This window comes from Erithacus rubecula (genome assembly GCF_903797595.1).
Source record: "Erithacus rubecula genome assembly, chromosome: 10".
Classification (NCBI taxonomy): domain Eukaryota; kingdom Metazoa; phylum Chordata; class Aves; order Passeriformes; family Muscicapidae; genus Erithacus; species Erithacus rubecula.
Window position 1 is genome coordinate 11503693 of NC_136662.1, and position 25293 is coordinate 11528985.

Consider the following 25293-nt stretch of genomic DNA (forward strand, 5'->3'; position numbering starts at 1 on the left):
GTCTTTGAGTATATTCTGGCTTTGAGCAAACAGTCCTTAGAGGCTTGTTACTCACATTTGGAAGCCATCTCCCTTACCTCTGGATCCAGCCTTCTGTCTGGAGACAGGAACTGATTATTTGATTATATGATTGAGAGGATTATCCTCTCCAAGTGACTTGGAGGTTGCAAATAAAGGGTTTATCAGATTAGCATTAGCAGCACTGACATTGTGACTTTAAGCCATTCCATGACAGCATAGAGTCATGGAAGCTGGAATTAGTTTTTGAAGGGACAAAAGCACCAGTTCATACCAGGAATGCCAATACACCTGTATCCAGTGGATGAAATGCTCAGAAGGAATTCTTGCCCTTCCCTCTGTCACCTTCTATTTCCAAAGGAAGAGCTCTTGAGCTTGCATTAACCCAGAGAGAAAGTACATCCAAGTGATAGCAAGGTAGAGAGTCCTGGATGTGAACTGCAGTATTTTATTGCAGGACAGATAACTCTTAACAAACTACAAAAGGCAGGTCACTTTTGATGTGGATATGAAAGACATCCTAACAGCACCACTTTACATTACAATCCACCTTTCATCCCAAATCCCTGTCCTCCAAGTCCTCAAATCTCCCAAACAGGCCAGGACACCCCTAGACATGCCAAAGAGTGCTGGCCTAGTCTGAATGACTGTCATATTGTGCTATTGAATGAAATAATACCATCCTAGCAATGGCAGAATTGGAAGATCCACAACTGCTTAACTGAATAAATATAGTAGAACTAGTACTAACCTCATCAGCCTGATACCTGAAAGACCAGGCTACCATTTTGGGGCATGCTTTAGCTGACATTTTTGAATTTAGAAGCAATTTATTGCCTTTCTCTGAAAATCCAGTAATTTGTAGAAAATCTGGTTCATTTAGCATACTTAGTTTGGTTGTCTCTGGCAGAACCTCACCACAACTGGCATTGTTACCTTCACTTTATATCCAGGAACTTGACAAATAGAAGTTCTCTGTCGGGAACGAGTTTTGAATGGGAAGCTCAATGAGATCAGTAATCTCCAAGTGGAGTGTGGGAAAAAAGTATTGAATACAGTTTTTAAAGTTACAAAATAAAATAATAAATAAGCAGGGTTAAAAATAAAAACAGAAATTAAAAATATTAAAAAGTAATATAAAAATATACTAGTACTGTTGAATATTGTATATAATTTATAAATTAATAAATATACATGTCTCGAGGTCCATGCTTTAAATATTTAAATGATGAGGGACATGACATAAAGAGTTTGGAGACTACTGAGCTAGATTGTCTGAAGGGGGCCCCTTCCACCCAGCATTTCTATAATACACATTGTGTTTTGGTATTAATTTCATAAAACAATGTTTTATTAGTCCCATACTAATTTCCCATAGCTGTATATAATCAACAAGAATGGTTTTTACATTCCAAGTTTCTACAGAAATTTTTCGACATTAATAATATTTTGCATCAATCAGAAAAATCTTTCAAACTGGAGCCAGTTTGCCATAATTTCTTCCTGAGAAGAATTAGAACTATGTGGCAAACATGTTTGCACCCTTAACTAAATTTTATGTTAACATAAAATACATTAAACACACCTGGGCCTTAAAAGACATGCAAGTATATAAGATTTACATCTGAATAATACTAACTGATACAGTTAATGGAACCTTTTTTATGATGACAAGTAATGTTACACACCCATGAGACAGCATCACTTTTAGAGAGATCTTTTTGTCACAGCCCAAATTTTGTGCAGGTGTGTCACAGTAAAGTGATTTTTTAATACCATACATACACAACAGATAAAACTAATCAAATGAACAGCTCCATTCCACTATGTAGCAGACTGGATTACATATTATAAAGAAGCAGTGAAAATAAATAAATCTTGTGATACTTCAGGTATTAATGAACAACCTTTTACTACAAAGCATTTTACAGAAGATCTTTAGAGTGGTCTTAACATTTAAGATCCTAACTAGTACAAAACTGTGCTGTTTGTAGTAGTTTGAAGTTAAATTCTGTATGAACTACTGCTTTCACTCAAGATACTCTTCGAAAGATGCCATAATATCTCTCTGCAGATTCACATCAATTATCCAAGCTGTCTGCAAGAAAGCAAATTAATGTCTTTTCAGAGTAGTCAGACAATAATGAATACTACATAGGTCAAATAATTAATGATTTAAGAGAAAACCATAAAGCATCTTCTCAAAAAATGTATGTCTTCTTTGTTGTGACAAATTTGAGTGTGCATGTTGTTGAAACCTTCAGAAAAGGGCTGAAGGATGAAAGCTTCAGTTTAACTTATCTGAATCTAGTATGGTCTCACACTGGTACTTGCATTTCATTGTACAATATGATGACTTTTAAAAAAATGTTTAATCTAAAAGAGGTAGCAATAAAAAACATTAATTACTGTCACCAATAAATCCAGATAGTTTAAAAAAGGCTCAGGCCTGGTATTTCACTCCAGAGCAGAATGAATAGCACTTGTGTTGACATGGAACACATTAGTGAGGATGGACAGCTTGCAACACTCAAGGTTTTAAAGTATTTAGAGGGCAGGGACTCCTTCAGAATTTTATTTTACCATCTAAGTATTCCAAGCTTATGGGAGTACTAGGACCAAGCAGATAGCTTTTTATGTGATGTCACTTGAAGACATACTTTGAGTTTCCTATTGCATTTTCTGTACTAGCTCTTCAGGTAGTATAGTTCTGTTGTTTTCAATCATTCAGATCCTTTGCAATAAGGACCTGATGTAATATTTGTATATTTTCTAGTAAAGTTGAAAAAAAAAATCCTGTAGCAAGAGTCAAAAACTTACTGCTTCCTTCCTCCTGCGTTCTTGTTCCATTTTTCTAGCCAAGTTGCGGTCTTGATCGAGAATACGTTGTTGAGCTTCAGGCAGTGTGCTCTTATGTATTTCTTCTTCAAGCTCACAGACTGTCACTGCCACAGCATCCAATCCTGTGCTTTCATGGCTCCTTTAAAGACAGGAGAAGAAATCAGTATAAGATGAAAGTTCTTTTTCTTTTTCCGTAACAACATTATAGAATTCTGCAACTAATTCAAATCAGTGCCTAGCACTTAAAGTATGGTTCTCTTTTACATTGTTTTATAGTGATTTCCCTTCACAAGAGTTATGTGCACACAACTGTTGGGCTGTAGCAGGTTCATGTTTCCTGTCTCCCATTTCTAATCTGTATGCATGTGGGATTTATAGATATGGGATTTATAGATATGCTACACAAAATTTACATACACTTGCTTTGAAATTCTTTTTCTGTTACTTTCTTGGTCTATGATGTTTTTCTTCTATTTTTTCCTCTTCAATTACTTATTTGAGGTAGATTTCATTAACTTCTGAATCAGGAGTATACTCAAGTCAGCCAAATGCTCTGATTATTAAAATAAAATAATCTAAACAATTGACTTATTCTACTACAACCAGCAGTGGGCAAGTGCTGGAGAATTTAGGAACCAGCTCAGATTTATCTTTCACAGGGTGAAACAAGCAAGGAAAAAAATACAGGCTACTAGAGAAGGAAATATTGCAAACATTTTCCAAAAAAAGGCAAAAAACCTCCAGAATATTAGTGCAATGCAGTAATTAGTAGGCACTTATCCCACTCAGCATGACCACAGACCTCAGGGCAGTGCCTGAAACAGGAGCTGCAAACAACTAGGAAAGAATACTACAGCAGGGGCTTATTGCAGGTGCTTTTCTACAGCAATGCAAGGGATTCTGCTGTGTGAAGTGGTGCACACTAGAACCCCTGTACAGCTATGTTAACACCGTGCTCTCAAAGACAAGACTATCCTGTATGCCCTAAGAAGAGCACTAATATAAGGACATTCCTGGCTACAGGTATTAAAAAATAGAACAAGTGTGAACTCTGGTCATGAGTGCTCCAGGGGACCAAAACCCCTTACACCTTAGCAGCCAAACAAAAAACCAAACTCCCCTCCATTTAAAAAAGAAAAAAAAAAAAATCCAGAAACAAACTAACAGCAGCAACAGAGAAAGAAAATCTTGAGAAGTTTCTTTGACTGCTGAAATAATACTGATTTGAAGACAAAAAGCTGGTTTGTGCATTTTGGATGTGCAGTTTTGCTTAGCATGGTACAGCTCCTCATCTGACATATGGCAATTACCTAATCCAAAACCCTTGTTCCTGCATAACTAAGCCCCCCAGCACCATACATGCAAAAACCAGAATAATACTTACACAGAAGTGCTTACAAACCTTTTGTTTCCTTGTGGAAGATTTTGCAGCTCCCTCTCAGCTTGCACAAGAGACCTTTTTGACTCCTGCACTTGTCTGCTCCTCTTTAATACTGCATCCCTGAACTGATTGAAGCTCTCAGCAGATGCTTTTATAGGAGCTGGCAGCTTCATCGTTTTACATAGGCTAACCCAGGAATCTACAGTCTTCAATTCTGTATCCTGAAGTTATTACAAAATGGAAACATAGAAGAGGAAAAAATACCTTGCAACTACTTTACCTGCTTAGTTCCTACATTATCACAATGCTGTTTGACTGGGCCTATTAGAAATATATATACCAAAATATCCTTCCTTTGGCAGAACATTAGTGCAAATACAGCAATCTGAGCAGATTTTGATATGCTTCCTCATAAACTTTGAGAGTCTTTGGCAGAACTAGACCAAGGAACACTAGTTCCTTGTTTAAATATTAAAACTAGATGAAACAAGCCATATTTAAATATGGCAGCATGGGCATATGATATATATGTGTATGTATGCGTGTATGTATCTTGTATGCTTTACCTACTGCAAGGAAGAGACTCCACAGATTGTTTGGTTTTAGCACTAAAAAGGAGATAAATCTGTACAGATTATAACAATGACAAAGGCCTCTTGTACACTAAATACTCTAACCGTAAAAGAGCAGATTTTTAGAGAAGATCCTAAGTGAGGGAGTTTTTCAACCTAGCAAATAAATTCACCCTCTTTTCAAAAACAACTTGAGCACCACTTACTTTTCTTGGAAGAAGTTCAGACATTGGCTCTAGTATGTTTTTATCATTACATTTATCACTGGGTGTACAATGACCTGATGGAAGAATAAAAAAGACTTCTTGATCATGTTGATTTTATAGACTATTCTTTCTCAAATTTAAATTCTAAAACTTTAGTCATTCAAGGACTTAAAAGCTTACAGTTATTATTTGGTTCAGAAAGACAAATTCTCTCAAACATTTTCTAAGCTCAAGTTGAACTGGACTACTTCACTTTTGGGCAGGAAAAGTATTGTAAGCTCGACTATAGAAGAGAAATTAACTCCCAGTTAATTCTAGGAGAGGTCCCAGTAGAATGCTCAAAAGATTTGGGCAGGAAACCTCAACACAGCACTTTGTCACTTACTTATTCCCCTTCCCACCCAGCCCTCTTTCCTTTTGATTCCAGCATTAAGAGTACCTGACTGATCACGGAAACTAATTGCACCTAAAGCTGTCACACCTGTTTACTTTTTTTAAAATGTAGATAGGTCAGCCATCCAGGGCTGGTCCTCACATTTCCAGTAGCCTACAGCTATACTCCAAGTTTTTACTTCTTTATTATTTGAAGGGAAAAAAAAACCCCAAAGACTGTTTTCATACCAGAGATAAACAATATTTTATCTCATTCAGCAACAATCATCTACTGCAGTTTGAGATATTTCAGTAGTTAAATAAATGCTTGATAAAAAGTTTCAGGTAAGATGTTGTTCTTTGGTTGGTTTTTTTAATTATTATGCAAATGATTAGTGTTTGAATCCACAATTCTGCATTCAAAGTATCAAACCCTCAACCAGTTTGTCATTGAAGGGGTTTTCAGAAAGACCTCTCAGCCTTAAAACTTTGTAAGTGAAAATCCTTAGCAGCGGCCATGTACCAGTTCCAGCTGCTGCAAGTCTAAACAAAAGGGGCAGTAGATGTAGGGCTTGGTTTGTTAAGACCCTAAAATTAATAGAAATTCATGGAGAATTAAATCTCCATTTTTAGAATTGCTTTAATACACTGCAACTACTTAGCATTATTCTTTGCCAAAAATAAGAGTTCACCAGTGAACAGGCTCTGCCTTTTAATTTCAAGTTTCTGAAAGCTTCTTCACTCCCTTATAGAAGTGTTCTAGAGGGAAAAGAGTAAAGGAGAAACCAAAAGAATTGAGTCTGGTAATACTGGCCACACAGAGCATGGATATTCAGTCAATTATTTAGTTTGAAATATGTATGAAGTATAGAATGCAACTTTCACAGAGCCAATGTTCCTGTAATCATTGCAAGTTTATTCCATAGTGAAAGTCTTTAACATTGATTTGCTGCCAGATCCTTGTCAGCGAGACCCAAAGATGATAACTGAAAATACACACAAAGTACCTTGGGAAAAGAGTTCCATGAAGCTTCAGTAGAAGACATTTCAAAGGCCAGTGAAGTCCAACAAGTTGAAGCATCAATTTTCAGACTTCAGGGAAGACTGAATTACTTATTCCTAGTACTACATTCAGAAAGCTAAATTCTTAAATCAAAAAGTGATTTTCTTTGTGTATTCTAACACAGAACAAGAGCCAAACATCAATTTACTTTCACCTTTTTTTTTTTTTTTGTTTTCAAGCACCAAATAAAGAGTAAGGAAAAACGGCACACCCACCATTATACTGCAAACTGATTAATATACAAGTGTTCAGCATGATATTTCTTTAAACCAGTTTCATACACATTTTTAACTTTGCACCCCTGATAACAGTTACAGTTTTTATTATGATATTACATACTTTGTTCTTGACTTATTGATATTAAATCAGCAGTTCTCATGCTGGTCTTGTTTTGAAGTTTATTTAATTTGTCTAGATGTCTTGTTTGCTCAGCTTGTTTACTCCAGTCAGCACTGTCAACTTGGAAAATATTGTTGGACACCTAGAAGAGAAGCTAAACTTGAAAATACGTTCTTCATATTACTTGTGTTTGGCATATGAGGATTCTTATTACATAGCGTCAGGATTAAAGGTTTAGAAGCTTAGAGCAGCAAATTCTTGCAGCTCTAGCTTCTGTAAACACCAGGGAATAAATAGATTTCATTCATATTATGTTAATCAAAGCAAGTTCATACATCAAGACTTCAGATTTAGAGAATGCACAGCTCAGCAATCCCAAGTGATGGAGTGGGCAGAGCATGAGAAACTGATATGAGATCTTTAACCCTTAACATTGTACAGCTGAATGAAGTCGTCATAAAGGCAATTGCTGCACTCTAGCTTGTGGATAGAGTGTAGACTGAATGTAAAGTGTAAGTGATCTTCAGTGCAGTGGTATCTTCTTCTCTGTGCAAGAGTAGGCTGTGTAATAATCCCCTGAATTAAGGACAGTGCTGCACAAATCTGAGTCATAATTTGCATTACCTGCTACGTTGGACAATGAACAGCAATAAGAAAGGGTGAGCTGCTTTTCATCCTTACTTGCACACATTCTTGTGCTCATAGATTCGAGAGGCAGTTTCTATCCATTGTCAAAAAGAAAGCTATTACAGCCTGATTAAAGCAACAAAATTAATCATCATAGGATAGAAGTGATTGTGCTGCAGTAACATCAATAATGTCCTTTGCTGCACAGTGGCCCTTCTAACCAGGATACTCTCCAAGAACACATTAAGACAGAACTCAACAGTGATTAAATATTTTACAAACTCATCTAGACCCTGAAAGCTCCAGTTTCCATAGCTCTAGGAAAAGGTATGAAAAGCAACACACTTTGCCAGTATAGCCTCTGGACCTTCAGTATTGCAGAGTTTGTGAAATTCATATTTCTACAAAACCAAAACACATATTATAATCTGCCTCTTTTGTAAAGCTGTTGGTTTACAGGATGGACTTTTAACCTGTAAGTGTGGAAGAGTTACTTAAGTTCAAGCTATAGCCACGACAAGAAATAAAATAACTCTGTAGTACACTATAAACATGATCAGCCAAACTTTCCTTTTGTGTTGCAGCCAATAGGTAATGAAGTAGTACCCTGCCAAAGGATAAGGGTCACTTTATTATTAGGGTTTTAGAAAACTTTTGTTGTAAACCTTAAATGGCTTTCACCACATCAAATTCAAGCCTGAAGTATTACATTACATCTCATTCAAAAAGTAAGAACATTCTTTACAGATGCTGTTTGAAATTAATTAATTGGAGAGAAGCATGTATTCACCTCTGGAAGAACATTTTTGGAGTAGGTGACAGAAGACTGATTTATCTTTGGAGTTCTCTGAGAAGTTTGCTGGTCTGGAGCATCATGCAGAGCAGGTACAGCTGAGATTTTACCTGAGAAAGAAGTAGGATATGATTTTTCCCCTATCATGCAAAATGCAGTCCTACATCTCAAAATTAGGTCACTGTTTAGATCTGTGAAGTAACTCAGTATGGAGATATGTATCCTAGCCACATGATTTATGAGACTTATTTTTAATTAGTTTTTAATTGATTTCTCAGCTACAAGTTCATGCTGTTTTCTACTAAAATCTCAGAGGTCTCTGACATTATTAGACTTTTTGAAATAAGGGAGGGAAAAAAATAGCTCCTTTGATCAAGTTCCTAAGCAACATCTTGTATCTGATGTGTCTAGACAATAACAATCAGCTCAGAGGACCTGTGGCACCAAGTCTTACATTCAGCTAATAGGCATTTCAGAAATGAACTTGGGTACTTGGCATGGGTTTAAGCAACTAATCCTGCCTTAAGGTGTTCAACACTTCCTGTAACTCCAAGTTCACAAAGGTATCCTTTTCCATCTCAATGGAAGGAAGCATGAACCCTCCTGTTTTTAATACTACTCTGCCCCACCACACGTCCCAGTAATCTGAAACCCCTAGCCAGTCCTCAGTGCTGCCATGCTTTAATTTACATCATGCTCCTTGGTAATCCAGACCCTGCAAGAACTTTTTCAGTTATCCACGTGCTAACCTCCAAAATCCCAAGATAAGCTTGTTGGGCGATACAAGCATCCTGACAACCTTTCTTTCCTCAGCAGTCAAATATACCCATAAAGGTATTACCTGAGAGAGTCTGAGCATTTTGTTCTGATGGATTAAGTGAACTGCACTGAAGCTTTTGCAGTACATTAGGAGGTTGTTGCTGCAGTTCAGATGATCCATGATTTTGCAAGCTGCTAGTAAGAGATGAGGGCTGTGCTCTCCGAACAGCAGTGCAGGATGTCCTCTGTAAACAAAGTGGTATTCTCTGTAAAAAGACTGCAGAGGTTAATAGACCCAAACCTTTTTAATAGCTGTTTGATCCTCTTTTCCCACCTCTACCCATTGCCACTGTTTATCAGCTTCAATACCCCTTGTATTGTGATACTGGTCCATCATTTTCTAAGTGTTTTTGATGACAAAAAGCCATGAGGTAAAAGTGCACTCACTACCTTGGTCTGACAGCTACAGAAAACCCCTGAGAACAAGATGTAATGTGAGGATTTCAAATATGTTTGTTGTTACTCAGAAGGTCAGTAAGGGGCTGTTAAAACTGACCAAGCTGAAGCTCATTTCCTGGATCCTGTTTTCTCAAGTTTATTGCTGTCATTCTGTCACTGCAGAGGCTGCAGCTCTCAAGTAAAAAAAGGGTGTTGCATAATTCCTTCCCTGAATCTTTGCTTATGAAGATGCAGAAGGAACAGCTGAATAATAAATTTGCAGCCTTATTTCCTGTACTTTAAGGGAAAGTCAGTTTGTTGCAAGAAAAATGAAGGTTTGGCTGTGATTTTGCTTTGAAATTCAAGGTCTCTGTCTCTGGTAGCTTCAAGGGAAATTGTTGAAGGCAACTAACCTTGACAAGAAATAACACCCACTGTATAATATAGGAATAGAGCAATTCAATATAAGAGGCATTATGAATTATTTCTAGATAAAACTGCTGTTGGTTCTAATAATACCATAACAATAAGCAACATTAAAATATCCTGAAAATAAGGGGTATATTGTAAAATTTATTTATTCTCAGGTGTAGAAGGGAGGTTATTAATAGATTTAAAACATTACACTATTTTTTAAGTGAATTCTATGCTCAGAGATCGATTTGGGGAGTATTTGCCTTCTTTGGGGGTGTGTGGAGCATTCTGTCCTTAATCCAAACACATAATCACCACAATGATTATAAAAAAGTAAAAGCCTCAGAAGTTCTCCCAGTATATCTATTCCTATACAGATGCATAACAAACAGCTCATGGGACATCTTCATATCAATCAGTCCTACAGAACAAACAGCATTTCTCCAGATCAAATTGCATAATTTCTATTACCATTGTATGTTAAAAAATAACAAAGTTATTTGTGTAATAACTTTGCTATTTGTTTAGGGAAAAATTATTTTGTCCATTCCAGCCTGGTTTACCTTAGACTTTTCCATAGAAGCTGGACAGTTTTGCTTGGCTCCAGTCTGTTTTGAACAAGTTTTTGTAACTGTAAATACAGAAGTGAGTGGGATGGAAAAAAAAAAAAAAAAAAAAAAATCAGTCATTCACGTATGTTTCATTATTCACACATAGGTGAGAGTTGCAGTTGTACCTAGAGTCAAACTTCACAGTGAAAGAAACATTATCTTGAATACTTTGGCTTGAGCTTGATGTGTTTAGAGAACTTCTCCCAGATATAAAAAGAGACCACAAAGATTCCTGCAGAATCAAGGTCTTCATTGCCATTGCTTCACTGTGTTTGCTCCCCCCCACACTGCAGAGGGTCGAGCATTCCTCTCACTTTATACCTCCTATGGAGATCTACACTGTAGACCTGCAGTTTGGCAGATCTACTCTGTCATGGAAAGAGTTCTGTGTACAGAGAAACATCATTCAGTGTTCTGATGCTGTAATATCTTTTAAACAAGCTTGAAAGAGTTTAAGCACCAGGGTGGATTTTGGCTCTACAGTTAATGCAGTAGGCACTTCTGTTGCTCAGGTCACACTTCATGCTGCAGACCAGAAGATGAAATAAAGTGAATCACACTTTCAAAAAGGGATCAAAGTTACAAGAATAAGCTATAAGCCCAATAGTCAAGTGTCCAGATTAGATACAAAGACCTTTTGTTAGCTTATTTTTGTCCCTTTAGATTTTCACTGGTAAGCTGGATGGATGTAGTGGGGTTTGGCTGTTTTGTGTTACCTGGAATCTCAGTATTAAGGCATTAATTTCATTTCATAGCATTGAAATTGAGCCTTTAAAATGGAACAAACCAAACCAAAAATAACTACAATCCTTGGTAAGTATGTGGAACAGTAGATGCTAAGAGAAAAGATATTTTGCCTACACAAACACAAAAATAAGCTTTCTAACCTGATTCAGAGTCACTGCTATCTGAGGAGCTAGAATCACTGCTAGTGCTGCTGCCAGAATCTGAGGAGCTGCTGCTGCTGTCACTCAGTCTGCTTGGCCCAGTACTTGACTCAGCATTGTTTTCAACTGCAGGAGAAAAAGAAAGAATTCAGAAGAAGCTGCAATGGAGCATTCTTCATATACAAGACTATGATCAACCTTGTTAGGCCTATTTTCCCTTGTAAGAGTTAATTTTATTTCACTTCCTTATCTACTGTCCATTTAGCAGTGGACTTGAAAACAAAGACCTCCCTCTAAGGAGGAGAGGAGTGGGATATACCAGCAACAAGCTAGTTGGATTAATGAAATAGCCAAGGAGAAACTGTAATCATGCAATTTACAATTCTGAATTAGATTAAAACTGTACAGACTTAAGACAACTCAAGCAATTTTCCCCCATAAGCTTGCCTGTGGTTAAGAGCCTGTTTCTGTGCATGTTGCTACTGGCAGACTTGCCTGCATAGTTGTTTATCTACAGCCAGCTTTTATTTCCCTAGCCATGTGCACTCCCAAATTGCCATCTTCTGCCACCTCCCCACCATCTGGCTGTTTTGCATCTGCAGAGTTGATTTAACTCAGTTTGTAATGATGTTGCAGTCAAACTGTTTTCAAAGTTTTTGCTCTGTGGAAGCTTCAAAAATGAGAAGTTACATGGATACACGTTTCCCTGGACACAGGTCCAGATTTAGTTCTTGTAAACAAGCCAGATACCAGTTGCAAAGATTTCTTAACCAGCTTCTTCCCTCTCCTCACAACATACAGTTCACAATTGATTTCAGCTGCTTCAAGATTTTCTTTGTAGGATATTTTCAAGCCATTATGTATACCAGACAGGAAGATTTGAGAAGATTTGACTGAGCTAATGCTGGATACAAATGTCCCTATGTCTTCCAGAGCTGCTTCTATCATTTCAGCTGATTTTACGTAGGAGCTAAATAGATATTCAATAGAGGGCACTCACTGCTTTAATAAGGAACAGCTTGACTTATAATAGCAGCATCAGCTGCATTGATCCATTTTCAGCCCCTGATGAGAACCATCAGTAAGTATATAGTTCAAGTGTGCACTGAATTTCTGGCTTTGATCTTGAAATGCATTATTGTTTGAAAAACTGTATTGTTCTCCTAGGACACTTCCTTAAATCTAAGATAAGACAGCACACCTGTCACTGATACACAAGTTTTGTTAGCATGACAGCATTAGTGACACTGCCACGTAACAAGTATTACTGGAATTGGTTATTCTTGCATCTCTAAATCACAGAAAATGAATTGCAAACAAATAGACTGTGACCCTCCACACTCCCCATCACGTTTTCATATTTAGCATAAGGGAATTGTTAAGTGTCTCAATCTCTGAAACTGCTACCATCTTTACCTGTAATAAAGTATTAAGTGCAGCAATAAGGAAGTTGCTTTAGACAGGACAACTAACTGACCGAATTTGCTGCTGTGACTTCAGCTCATTCAGCATAAAAATAATCTTGAGACTAGCGGTGGGAATCTTAAAATCCAACTGTTCTGAAGAGAAAGTCCCTAACAGATACCTAACAGGACTAAAGCCCAAGGGAAGAATTCCATTTTAAGCCATTTCCATTGCAAAAGAGTAAAAGTAAGAGCCACATTACTCTTGAAGTTCTCCTTCTTTGGGTTTAGTTGACCATTGACATCCAGTAGTCTCTTCTCTAGCTCTTGTTTCCTCTCAAAATTAAGTTCTTCTTTTGACTTAGTTGGTTTTTTTGCTGCATGTGAAACAGAAGTTAAAATGAAAGTAAACCAGAAAGCAAATCTAATGGACTTTTAAAAACATCATTCACACTACATACCCTGATTTCTTTGTTTCTTCCTTAAACAGGTTGCTACATATTTCTCTAGCTCTCTGAGTGTTGAAGCATTTAAGGTTTCAAAGTCTATTTCTATCTCATCAGGGTTAGAGTTCCTCAGTGCAGGTTCTCTTGACTGTATTATATGGACTACTTTCCCAAGCTTATCTCCAGGGAGTTTATTTATGTCCAAACTTAACTGTCGCTTTTCATCATAATTCATGGGTTTGGCACCATCTTCATCTTCTGACTTATGTGCCAACAAGACCTGCTGCATGGTTTTCTTTGATTGACTGCAGGAAGAAAGTATACTGCAGTAACAGCAGTTTAAAATAATTTGACACCCACACAAAGTCCCCACACTTACATGTTTAAAGACAGCTTTTTCTTGGATTTCTTCATGCGTTTCAGATTTTTCTTCTTTTGAATCAAGCTTTTTATTTCATCTTTTTCCTTGTTCTTTCTCTTCTCACTTTTAGCCTTTCCTTTTTTCTTTTCTGGTTTAGATAAGCATGCTTTGGTCAAAACCCATAACTGCTGGTGAAGAGCTTTAAGCTGTCAAAAAAACCAAAACAAAACAAAAACAAAAACCCCAAAATGCTGATAATCTTGGGCAATGTAGGAGGAGCAATAAACTGGTCCTAAGTATGCTATTTGTAGCAGCTGAGCAGATATTAATAGGATGTCTGCTTTCCAAATGAGATTTATTTTCCAAACATTTTACTATATTGTATCTTAGTCATATATTATGCATCTAGAAGGTGTAGGACTGTTTATTTAATGCAGACATTTCTAACAGCATATGCCTTTTAGCATTCTGTCAGGAATATACAAAAACCACCCCCCAACAAAAACCCACAATATTGTAGGGATTCCCAGCAGCCTTTCTAATCTCAGGAATTTGGGATGCACATAAATGCCTCATTAGGTTATTTCTACAGTATTGCTGAATTCAGCAAGTGGGACTGTGCTCATGCATCTTATTTTGCAATATAAAATTGGCTAGTTGGGGCATATTAAGAATTTTGGAGAAGAGCTTCACACAACTTTGTTTAAATCTCAGGAACTGCAAGATGGTCAGATGATGAGATTAGAAACTGGATACACTGAAATATCTCATTACTGTAAAGGCTGGCTTGTACACTTGCATTTGTCATCCTGCCTACATGCATAAGTTGATGATACTAGTCTGACAGACTGAAAACTATCCCTGATTTGACTAACAGAACAAATGCTAATTTCCCCCAGAGTTTATAGATGCCGCAGCAATAGGTTAAAAAGTTATGTTCAACAAAAGCAACACCCATCCCACTCCTAATAGGAAGCATGGCTTTGCTTCACTAGTTAGCAGGAGATACCTTCTTTTCTCTCTCATACTGAGCTTTCTGAAAAAAAAAATAATGTTGTGTAGCTCAAAAGAGACCGAGGGTAAGAACAATGCTTTTTGACCATGTGAAAGAAAGGACCCTCTTGGAAGAAGATGCCACCAAGATACATATGGAGTGCCTGGAGGCTCTCATACCAAAGGAACACAGCTTTGCTTTTTAAGAAGTTTGAGAGTCCTCTGAAGAAGTGGTAGGCAAGAGCAGTAGAACAATTGTTCACTCTTTATTTATGAGGCACTATTCACTTAACATTTGGCAGTGCTTCCAAACAGGAATAAAGTTCTGTATTAAAGACACAAGTTTCTAGAATCTATTAAAAACTGATTTTGTTGCTAAGCCTTGGAATAGCCCATTGCAACTGGCATTATCAAAGATCTTAAGTCACACACATTAAGTACTAATGCTCACTTGCTCCTGAAGCTTTTTGAGGTGCACTTTTTTCTCCTCTTCAGAGTCCTCAGATGATTTTTCTTCTGACGAGTTATCATTACTACTTTCACTGGAATAAGCTGCTGTCATTTCTCTCACAGGCTGTGGCAGATGATCATTCACAACAGGTTCATCAGGAATTTCAGCAAAGTGCATTTCAAAAACATCCTGAAGAATTAGGTTTGGGAACAGCATATTTTTCAGATTTCTAAACACTTTATGCAGCTGCTACTTGTAGAACTACACAACAACACAGTAGTTCAGTAATATTAGTGGATTCTACATCAGGGCATGAAAAAACTATTCTTTTTCAAGTCTGACTTGAAAGATAACCTACCTGAAGTTTTCTTGCCATAGCAACTATTTCATGGTCTGAAGAATTACGTTTGTAGCAGCTCATGAACATTAATCTGACATCTGTAGCAAATTCTTGTATATCATTATATTCAAAATTATCCATTTTCTTCTAGAGGAAAAGAAAATTATAGCACACATAGTAGACAGCATCACCATGAACTAGCAGAAAGGAGGAACAAGAATTTTAACATATATATTCAGGTTCAGTTTATATATCAAGACAGCAATTATTAAAAAATATGGAAAATACCTGCATCTCAATTCAACATTGTCTCTTTAACAATGCAAGAGATTTCCTCCCCCCTCTTTTAAACAGATTTGATTGTAATTGCTGGAAGGACTTTGTAGTACTAGTTTTAGCACTTGGTCAAGACAACAATGTTTGGGTGGCTTTATTTGGTTCTAAGGTCAGCATCTGTTTTTGATTCTGTGCATGGTATTTACACAAAGCTTATTCCTTAATAGCTGGGGTCAAAATAATGGACTAGAAATTGGGAAATAACCTTTGCATTGGGCAAGTTAGCTTTCAAGATAATTCAGTAAGCTATTAAAATTGAACATTCTCCAAAAAAAGTGAAGCTTAACTGGGCTAAATACTTTACCCCATACAAACACACTCAGTGTTCACAGAGCACTGTCCTCATATCTCTATCTAGAATGGTTGCTTTCCACTAAAAAGGTGAAATGTGTCCTGCAAACATCCAGTGTAGAAGTCCTAGAGTACTTATCAAGAATATTGTGATTGAGGGAAAAGCAGAAGTTAACAGAACTGCATTTTGTTTTATAGGACATCAATAACACCACTGTGTGTACAGTCAAACATTTAACATGCACCATGCCTGGAAGGGCTTCATGGGGAGCATAATTCCCTCACTACTTGTATTAGCTTTTTCAGCACTTAGGTAGATTAGCCACTATGTGTTATGTGTCACAACGAGACTCAGAAGACTTCCTTCAGGGACCTTGGCTAAGTTTGACAAACAGAAATGTATCTGCTTTCTAGGCCTGTTATGCATTTCATAGGAGAAGCAGCTTTCATGACACCTTTTCAGCTAACACATTTAAAACCTTATAATTACACAAAAAGTCAAATTTCCCCAGAAACTTGGGGTAAGTTACTTACTTTAATGGTTCCTAGGTCTGTAGGACATTTAGCAATGGCTTGGCTCACACCAGTGGAGAGAGATGCCACATCTACAGGTTTTATTAAAGGCCATGCATATGCTGCATGTTTCTTTGAAAGCATTTCTTCAAGTATTGCATTACAATATTTTAGTTGTTTTGACAACTGAATCTTTTTAATAATTCCAGGTGGCTGTTGAGAATCTGGAAAGGATCTCTTCAGAAGCTTATATGTTGCCATACATTCATTTTCATCTCTGCATGTTTTTACAGCTTTTCTTTCATTAAACATTGCAGAAGATTCGCCACTTGCTGTGACTATTGAAGTAGTAGGAGTTGTAGTGTCAGCCTTTCTTTTCACACCTTTTTTTGCCTTAGAAAAGAAAAAATATACAAGTGAATGTCAGTAAGAGAATGGTCAGTTTTAGATTATTCTTTTGTGTGTGTATGTGTAATCCAAAAAAAGTGTCAGAACTTCTACAGCTACTGAAGTCAGAGTAGAATGCAGCAATTCCACAAGCTTAGACTAAAAACCTACAAGGTATTACAAGACCAGCACACCAAGCTCCTTGTGGAGCTTCAATAGGCTCCTACAATCTTAGATGTAGAGGAGAGAAGTAGATGTAGCAGATGATCTGGCCACATCTGTCTGTGGTCAGATTTTAGCTATTTGTGAGGATTCCAGGAAGCTAGCAGGTTATGGAATTACCTGCAAGTTGACAGCCACAGGAAGGGGGAGAACTACTGCAATTCATTTTGGTAGAGGGCCTTATGTACATAGTTTATCTCTGTTTTTCTTTAACTGGTGTAGTATTTGGTTTGGAAGCCATACAATGTGTGCTTTGTCATCAGTGTTCAGACTCTACGTGAGTGAAGTGTAAATATACACTCTAGAAGAGCCTGGCAAAAGTGCCTATTCCTCATTGGCAGAGCAAAACCAAAACTAAGTCAATTCAGGAGTGTACAGGAGTGCATTTGTGAGCTCCTAACACCTTCCAGGGTAATTACACAGTGTTTAAGCAAACATGCCAATTTTTGAAGAATCAAGCATTTGATTTACATAAGAACCATGAGAAATTATTAAATAGAACTTAGAGCTTTATTTTATTATCCCCAAGGTGAAGTATGCAGAAGTATATATAGTAATACACTTCAAGAATGATAATCTTATTTTTTTTTCTTTGAGAACATTTTAAAGCCCCATTTATAAGAAAAGATGTGCCAAGCAATCATCCCAATTTCTGTTTAGTTTCTAGAATTAGTACTGGCCCAGTTATTTAGCAGAGATAGAAAAGATTTGATAGAGATCTCTTACAATCTTTTATTATAACAGAAGTTTCAAAAATATACAGCAATAAGCATGGCTCCTAAGGCTTTGCCATCAGTGCCTGAAGGAGCAATTTCAATATCTTTCATTCTGAAAGTTATTTGAGAAAACTTACTTTTGTTATAGAGACTGCAGCTGGCATTAAAGCAGTCAGCTGAGCTGCAGACAAAGGAGCCAGTGTAACCTGCTGTCGCTCTTGAGTCATCACTGGAGGCTGCTCACTGCTTTCAGTTTGTTTCTCATTTGTGCTTTGCTCATTTGAAGTCCCAGGGTTGGGCTGCCATGTTTCTGGTTATTTTAGTACAGGACATTTTAGAATTTAAGTTTTACATGCTGCAGTTAATTTTTTTCATGGTCAAATTGACCAGTTGTCAACATTACCACTCTTCTATAGAGAGAGGAATGCCATAAATAAATGCCAACGAGTTTTTGTTACTTACGGCAACATTGGTATCCTCCTCTACTCCCACCTTTAATGCTTCAGCAAGAATATTGTGCCAAGTTACACATTATTTGGTTTCAAGAAGATGCCCATTAACTTCAGACCAAAGATTACAGAGGCACCACACTACACTCTACATTTTAAAAATGTTCTTGCCAAAGAAAGTATCAAGTTGTTTTCTACAAACACAAAGACCAAGCACCAAAGAGTGCAGACTGCATCATGTAGGTTCATGTTTCCTAAGCATAGTTAATACCTGCATATGTTGCTCAGCAATATTACACATCTCCACTACTGAGATCAGAGAACAGTTTAGACAAATGCTTTTCTCTGTTTGATTTGGCTGATAATTAATGTCTTTTCCAGCTGTTACTCTGTTTAGTTCCCACAAACGTTCACACCTATAAATTTATATAACACAATGCTGAGCAGCATGACAGACTCTGAATTTGAAATTGGTTCCTTTTCTTAAAAAAAGAACAAATCTTTAAATTAAAAAAAAAAAAATCTTCTAAAGCCTTATAGACAGTATGGTTCATTTGTCCAACTGTTCTGGAAAGAGTAGAGAACACCCAAACTGTTCCAGGGTTGAGTTGTGACAAAGAGGATTTCCTGTTTCCAGTTTGACTTGCTTCATCTATTACAAATTCAGTATACAATACAGGCCTTACCTTTTGTCCTCTTTGCTTTTCTTTTTCCTTTATTGAGACACACTAATCTTTCTTCTGGTGGCATATTGGCTATTTTCTGCATAAACACTTTTTCTAGTTCTTCGGCCATAAACACAATGTCATCACCTGGCTGCAAAATATGGTCAGTACCATTCAGTAAAGGAGAGGCTGCAGTAATGGGAGCTCTCTCATAAAACAACCAGGCTAGAGAGTCCTGCCTCAGTCCTTGATTGATTGAAATAAGTGACCAGTACCAGAGAGATCTAGAAACTATTACCATCCCTGCCCCTGCAACTCCCTTTAAACCAAATTACTTCACCATTGAAATGCTTTTTCTCTCACTGTCCCATTGAAAAATCCTCCTTTGCTGTAGAAGTATGCCAGAGGTAAAGGCCAAAGCGGGCAGATCTGCAACTCCCTTATTTACCCCTGTGTTCTGAAGAAGCTGTTGGAGCTCAAAGATACTAAGACACAGCCAACGAATATCCAAGCAGAGGGAGATGCTCACACTTCATTAGGTTAAATTTGTTGAAGGAATAGAGTATGGCTCAGGGTTGCTAGCCTTGGGCTTGTACAGCAGTGACATAGTACTTGCTGTTCATGAGCTCTACAGCTAAACCCCAGAGATTTTGGAGTCCTTGTGCAGAAAAAAAACTATACACTCAGTTGTTGGAATAGCAAGCAAGACTTCACTTGTGTTCTCAATCAATCCTAGCTGGAAAAACCACCCCAACATTCCAGAGTAAAAAGTTTAAAAAAATAATGAAAATGTCTATTAATATACTACATGTTCTAATAAGCACGTGCTTGTTTTAGACTCATTTGAATCTTTCAATAGAACCAATTACTGGTAAGAGTTGGTGTTCCACATACCTTGTTGTACATGTAGCAGTTCCAGAACATAGTTTTGAAATCTTCAATACATTCTGCAGCTTTTGTGTAGTAATTGTTTTCCAGGCGCTTTTTTATGGTGCCTAAGTCCATAGGTTTTTTTATGATGGTGTAATAATCCTGTGATATTGAAAGAATAAGTCACCAAACATATCTTAATATTAGGACATGAAGATTTTTTACATATTTAGTTATGAAAGCTAAATTGCAAGAAATAATTACATTATATTAGAAGCACTATTTTATTTAAAGGAAAACTTTCTCCTATGGTTGTAGGTACCAAAAATGTAGGTGTTCAGGAAATCTTCACCTTATATTTTGCCCTTGTTCTTCCATGTAATATATATCATTCAAAGCCCCAAAGAATATTTATTTCAATAGTATTTCAATATTTCAATGGTAGTAGTACTTATTAAAAGTATATGCAGTTCTCATTTGTTATATCAAAGCCCTTTACACAAAGCAGCACTCCAGCTTACAGAACAGGGGAAAAAGAAGCCAAAACTTCAATACAGTCTCAGTCACTAACAAAAAGAAGCTGCCATGCTGTCACAATTTCTATCCAAATACTTTATCCCTGGCTAGATTGGCTCTCCTCTTAGGCTTGGCCTAGTGAAAAAGTGGCAATATGACTGAAAGGCAGCTGGAATGGGAACTGTCATGATTATTTTAGTAGCACAGCTAAAACCTTGTGAGTGAGACCATGAGGCTGTTTCCCCGATAGTGCATTTAAGAAATTGGAATGGAAATATCCCCTCTAAGTTCACATATACATTGCAACATACATATGCTAATTGTACAAAGTACCTACTACTTCTAGAGTGTTCTAAAGCTGTCCTAAAAAATTTTAACAATGTTTTGGTGAAATAGAAAAGCTAAACAAATCAGAGTGCAGGCTATTTATTTTATCAAAACAAAAATGCAATTAATAATAGAGTACTGTCCGTTCTGCATCTTCTAACATTTAGAGGAAAAATGCAAAGGGGGCAAATACTTTTATGTCCTTGCCATGGAGCCAGACATTTGCTCGTTACTGTGCAATGGCTAAACTAATAAATATTCTGAGATGCCAAGAGGCTGCCTTAGAAATCCAGAGGCAGAACTGGCCTGAAGCCAGCTGCAAATGTTGCCACTACTCTGATGGAATGTCCCTTAATATCACCCTTAACTAACAGCTACTTCCAAGAAGGAGAAAGAGTAAGAAAAGACAGAGAGATAAGTCACTTTGTGCTTTTGTACAAACTTACAGGCAGGTTCAGTGCTGCTGCATCCACAGGTTGGTGAAATGGCCAGGAAAAGTTGTGTCTCCACATGGCTCTCATGACCACCCTCTGTAAGTACTGAAGTTGGTTTGTTTGACATCCCCTACTTCTATTATTTATGTATTCTGGTGGAGGAGGGTTAATAATAATGGAACGGTGCTGGCTTTGAACAGACATCTCTAGTGAGTTTGTATATCCACTGTTCAAAGGTCATTACACATTTAACCTGAAGGGAACAAAACAGAAGTATTCAGTGCAGATGTCTACATTTAGTGCTGCTTACACATTCACTTCTGTTTGTAGAACATCAATACTGTAACTACAGGCATACCTTTGTGTTCTAAGCAAGACACTGGTTTTAAAGTGCATATCTGGACACACTGCACCCCGAGAGTCTAGGGATGCATATCAGCTTTCTCCTAAAAAAAATCTGATAGTCTGCTTTTCATAACAGAAGGAAATATTTAATGAGGTGTGAAAAAAGGTCATAAGGTAAATAGCTACTGTAATCAGCACACTGCTACAACAGTACACATGGCCCACTCTTACAACAACTGTAGTGTCCCAGCAGATATTGCTGATCACACATCTTATATTTTCATTTATTTCAGTATCCAAGGCACACCTCTTCTGAGCTCCTGAAGCCTTCACCTTACTTAATAAGAGTAAATACTATTTGCACCCCCAGATATCATTAGCTAAATGCTAATCCTTTCACCAAAATATCTATCTTAGAAGGGAAAGATCCAGATATATATAGGATCTGCCAGCATTAGAAGAAAAGTTCTGAGGTAGTTTTAAGTACCTCACAACCCAGCCAAGCCCATCATACACTATTTTAAACTCTTTAAACTATAATTTTTTTTCTGCCAAAAAACCCCCACACTAGATGATATCAAGTGCAAGCTGTTCATCTTCCCCATCTGAAGCTCTGAGGCTAGAAATGGAAGACAAAAGCAAAAGAGTACAGTGTGAACTTAGCAAAAATCTTACAGCAACAATCAGATAAATAATATTTAATACTTAAATAAGAACATAATATAATCTCCTGAAAATTTTGTAAATTAGTACAGTACAGTCTAGAACAAAATCTCAAACTTGGCATCTAGAGTGCCAAGGAAACCAAGAGACTGAAGTTTTGTGTATGTAACAATGTCCTAGGCCTGTATACTTGGCTTTTAAAACCTGAATTTATGCTGTGAAAACTAACTTCCATGCTAACAGGAGACCTAAGACAACACCTTCTAATGACAGCCACAAATCTGTGTTTTGGTCAATCCCTCCTTTACTACCTCCCCCTCCATCTCCCCAGTCACAGAAAACTCTTCCCTATCTTAAAAAACCCCTTATTTTTGCATGCTGAAGCAAAAGTGTGATCAGATTCCAAGTAGTTAAGTTTTTTGATGTTTTTCAAAGCATCCCTTCCCAAACCCATGTGTTCTTGAGCTGTTGAGTCAGGTCCCAAAGGCCAAGTAGTCTTAAAAAAAGAAGCCTAGAGTATTTCCTTAAGACCCAGTTTGAAGTTTTTAGCTAACCTGATGGAAATGTGGTTTTAGTTTTAGAGTAAAAAGCAACAACTTACGTGAATTATATTGCTAGAGAAGTCAAGGTTTTTGGCAAAATATCACATCTTGCGAGAATCATTTTTTTTCCTTTTTTTTGGTAAGGAGATTATTTGCTATCAGTAAGTGCTCTCTGAGAGCATGCATTAAAGAGCCTACTGAAAAGACTTCTATTTCCTCTTGTTTTAGCTCATTATTACAGCTATCAGCATAAAACCTGCATACATCATATACTGGTCAAGAATAGCAGCTTGAAAAAATATTAACATAACACATACAGAACAAAGACAGTGTAGCAGACTCTACACACTAAGAGCATTTCATTCTTCAAACATATCTTTTAACACATTTTGTTTAAGTGATTGCCAATAATCACACTGAAGATCCATAAATAATATCGGAACCTTCCCCAGGTAAGACTACACAGAACAGAGCACAGCCTTCTTAATGCAAGTAGCATCATCCCCTCTTTCAAAAGGACAAATGTTTCCCTAAAGACACCCACAAAACAGCATTTTTGTATGTTTAGGATCTCTCTTGGGATACATCAAACAAACCTTAGTTTTGAAGGTAATCCATATAAATATTAGATGTTGAAAAAACACTGACTTACAGCTTTTTTTACCATAACCAACACCAACCACTCTTGGGCAATTCAAAATTGAACTTCCAGCCTCAAAGCAGACCAGTCATCTTTTTTTACCTTAATTTTTAGGGAAAGCCACAACTCACTTCCTCCCCTCCTACAAGATGAAGGAAGAAGAGAGCTTCAGGGGGCAGACAGAGTAGTCTTTATAACCTACTCACACCCTCATCTTGTTCTCTAACAATAACTCTGTGAAACACCTGCAGCCCTTACTAAAACCTGCCCTATCAATGGTTCTCCTTTGAAAGTTATCAACAGAAAACAGAAGCAGCTGCTAAGGGGTAAAGCACACCAGATGGTTATTGATGCCAGACCTGCTCTCTCTGTAGTCAATAAGACAAGGTAGAGAGATGCAGGAAGGGGAGTGGATATACTTAGATGAATTTTGATTTTCTTACCTTAACTTCTAAGTCTTAAATTGATCATGATGGGAATGCTTATGTTTTATCACTTTTCCTGGGTCATGCTGGGTTATGGTATAAGAAGATTCCATAAAAAGTGAATCTATTTAGGAGTGGTACAGTAATCATATTTTCTTTCATCCCCTAACTATGCAAGTAACAAATACTTAGAGATCCATAGAAACAGAGTAACAGGAACTGAAGCTCCCCACAAGTAAATGTGATTGCAGGAGTCAGCTTTGCCTCACACAAGACATAGAAATTGATGTTAATGACTACTGCTTTATGTATAGGCCAAATATGGCTCTTGGATAGCTCTCTAAATTTGGATCAACCCTACTAACGTCAACAGAGTTGCCTTAGGTTTTCATCAGGGTAAATTATAGCAAAATGTCATTTTCTTATGCTGTTTAACTCACTGTATCATTTTCCTAGATATTTATAACTTTATTCATCTGTGAATCTATGGCAGAGTACCCATGAAAGTTGTACAGGCATGTAGAGGAAATGACAGTGAAAAAAATTAATCCATCCCAGAAAGTTGCACTATTCCTTCTTGCTTTCTCACCCATTAGATTGTTCTCACACCAAGAGAAATCTAGCACTTCATTCACCCAGCCTTCAGCTAGTGTCCAACCAAGGGGCTATTGCAGAATAGTGCCTGACTGGGGACATATTACATCATCACCTGATGCAGCTGGCAACTATCTATTTCTCTCACTGAAAATAATTTTCTAACTCTTTCATTACAATTGAGTCAATTATTTCTGAAATTCAGCTGGTGAGATGCTCCCTGCACCCCTGCTGTGTGTCTCCTGGCCTTCACCAGCCTGTGAATAAGCAGCTTCCTCTTCCTTGCTCTCCCTTTTAGCACTTCAGCTTCTTGTCCAAAACAACAGTGTCCCTCCACCTGCTCTGCTCCTGCCTGGCCTCATTGTTCATTGGATTGGTAAGAGGTACCTGCTTACTCCTTGGATCTTCCAAGGTTTTTCTTTTCCTATAGTTCCTTATTAATTACCTCCTTAAATTAATATCACTGTGGTCAGGCCTTCATTTTTGATGGCCAGCATGTTTCTGTGCTTTCAGAGCTCGTAACTAGATGTGGATGTGGGTGGAGGCTGCTCTGCTTTGAAAGGAAAGTATCCTATAAAACTTCCATTCTTCTGTAAACTGAGCAGGAAAGGAAGCCCTCAGTTACTAGGCTTCTCTGTATAGGACTTTTATGCATTATTCTGAAAAGTTCAAGTATACATCAGTTATTTGTCCCATCCCATGACCTTTGGCCATCTTACAGAGAGAATGGGAAAAAATTTCAAACTCCTCTGATGTGGAAAAGGCAACTCTTTTTATTGTGTGTAAAATTAGCAGGATGAAATTCTCAGCATGCTTTTCACAATCGAAGATTTAAATAGCTTGGCAAGGAAAAATGGCTGGTTTGTTCAGTATATTTTTGTACTCCCCAGGATGTTGATACTCAATATCAGCACTAAATCTGTGGTTATTAGAACTAACTAGGGTGCAAAGAACAGAAACAAAATAGTTTACCAAGTCTGATTTTCACCTTTTTGTTTTCCTTCATGTGATGCCCTTTATATGTATTTCAGGAAATAAGCTGT

At 37.2% G+C, this 25293-nt stretch overlaps 1 protein-coding gene and 1 long non-coding RNA gene across 2 annotated transcripts in view; one reads left to right on the plus strand and one right to left on the minus strand.

Moving 5' to 3' along the window:
- Positions 1–16786, plus strand: part of LOC306805698 — a 30152-nt gene extending 13366 nt beyond the window's left edge. Inside the window, exon 2 of the long non-coding RNA XR_013775270.1 lies at positions 16665–16786. This is a non-coding gene — a long non-coding RNA (uncharacterized lncRNA). The remainder of the gene's footprint in view (positions 1–16664) is intronic.
- BRDT (bromodomain testis associated) lies at positions 1912–23508 on the minus strand. The gene is made up of 20 exons (XM_079313734.1): positions 23334–23508; positions 21054–21294; positions 19789–19926; positions 18916–19045; positions 17918–18090; positions 16477–16848; positions 15334–15462; positions 14976–15164; positions 13550–13737; positions 13186–13475; positions 12988–13101; positions 11322–11447; positions 10387–10454; positions 9054–9216; positions 8210–8322; positions 6793–6934; positions 5019–5092; positions 4262–4461; positions 2839–2998; positions 1912–2116 (listed from the first exon to the last, which is right to left on the minus strand). The coding sequence occupies exons 2-20, from the start codon at positions 21243–21245 to the stop codon at positions 2048–2050; spliced, it is 3030 nt and encodes a 1009-aa protein (XP_079169860.1). The 5' UTR covers positions 21246–21294; positions 23334–23508; the 3' UTR covers positions 1912–2047.
- Between the last annotated feature and the right edge of the window lie 1785 nt (positions 23509–25293).

What these genes read in the sequence shown, in the direction of transcription:
- BRDT (XM_079313734.1), bottom strand. Translation starts at nt 21,245, where the DNA reads ATGTCTGTTCAAAGCCAGCACCGTTCCATTATTATTAACCCTCCTCCA. An exon ending in CTATGGCAAGAAAACTTCAG is followed by an intron (nt 15,165 to 15,333) that starts GTAGGTTATCTT and finishes CTAATTCTTCAG; the next exon opens with GATGTTTTTGAAATGCACTT. An exon ending in AAATGCTCAGACTCTCTCAG is followed by an intron (nt 8,323 to 9,053) that starts GTAATACCTTTA and finishes CTTCTTTCTCAG; the next exon opens with GTAAAATCTCAGCTGTACCT.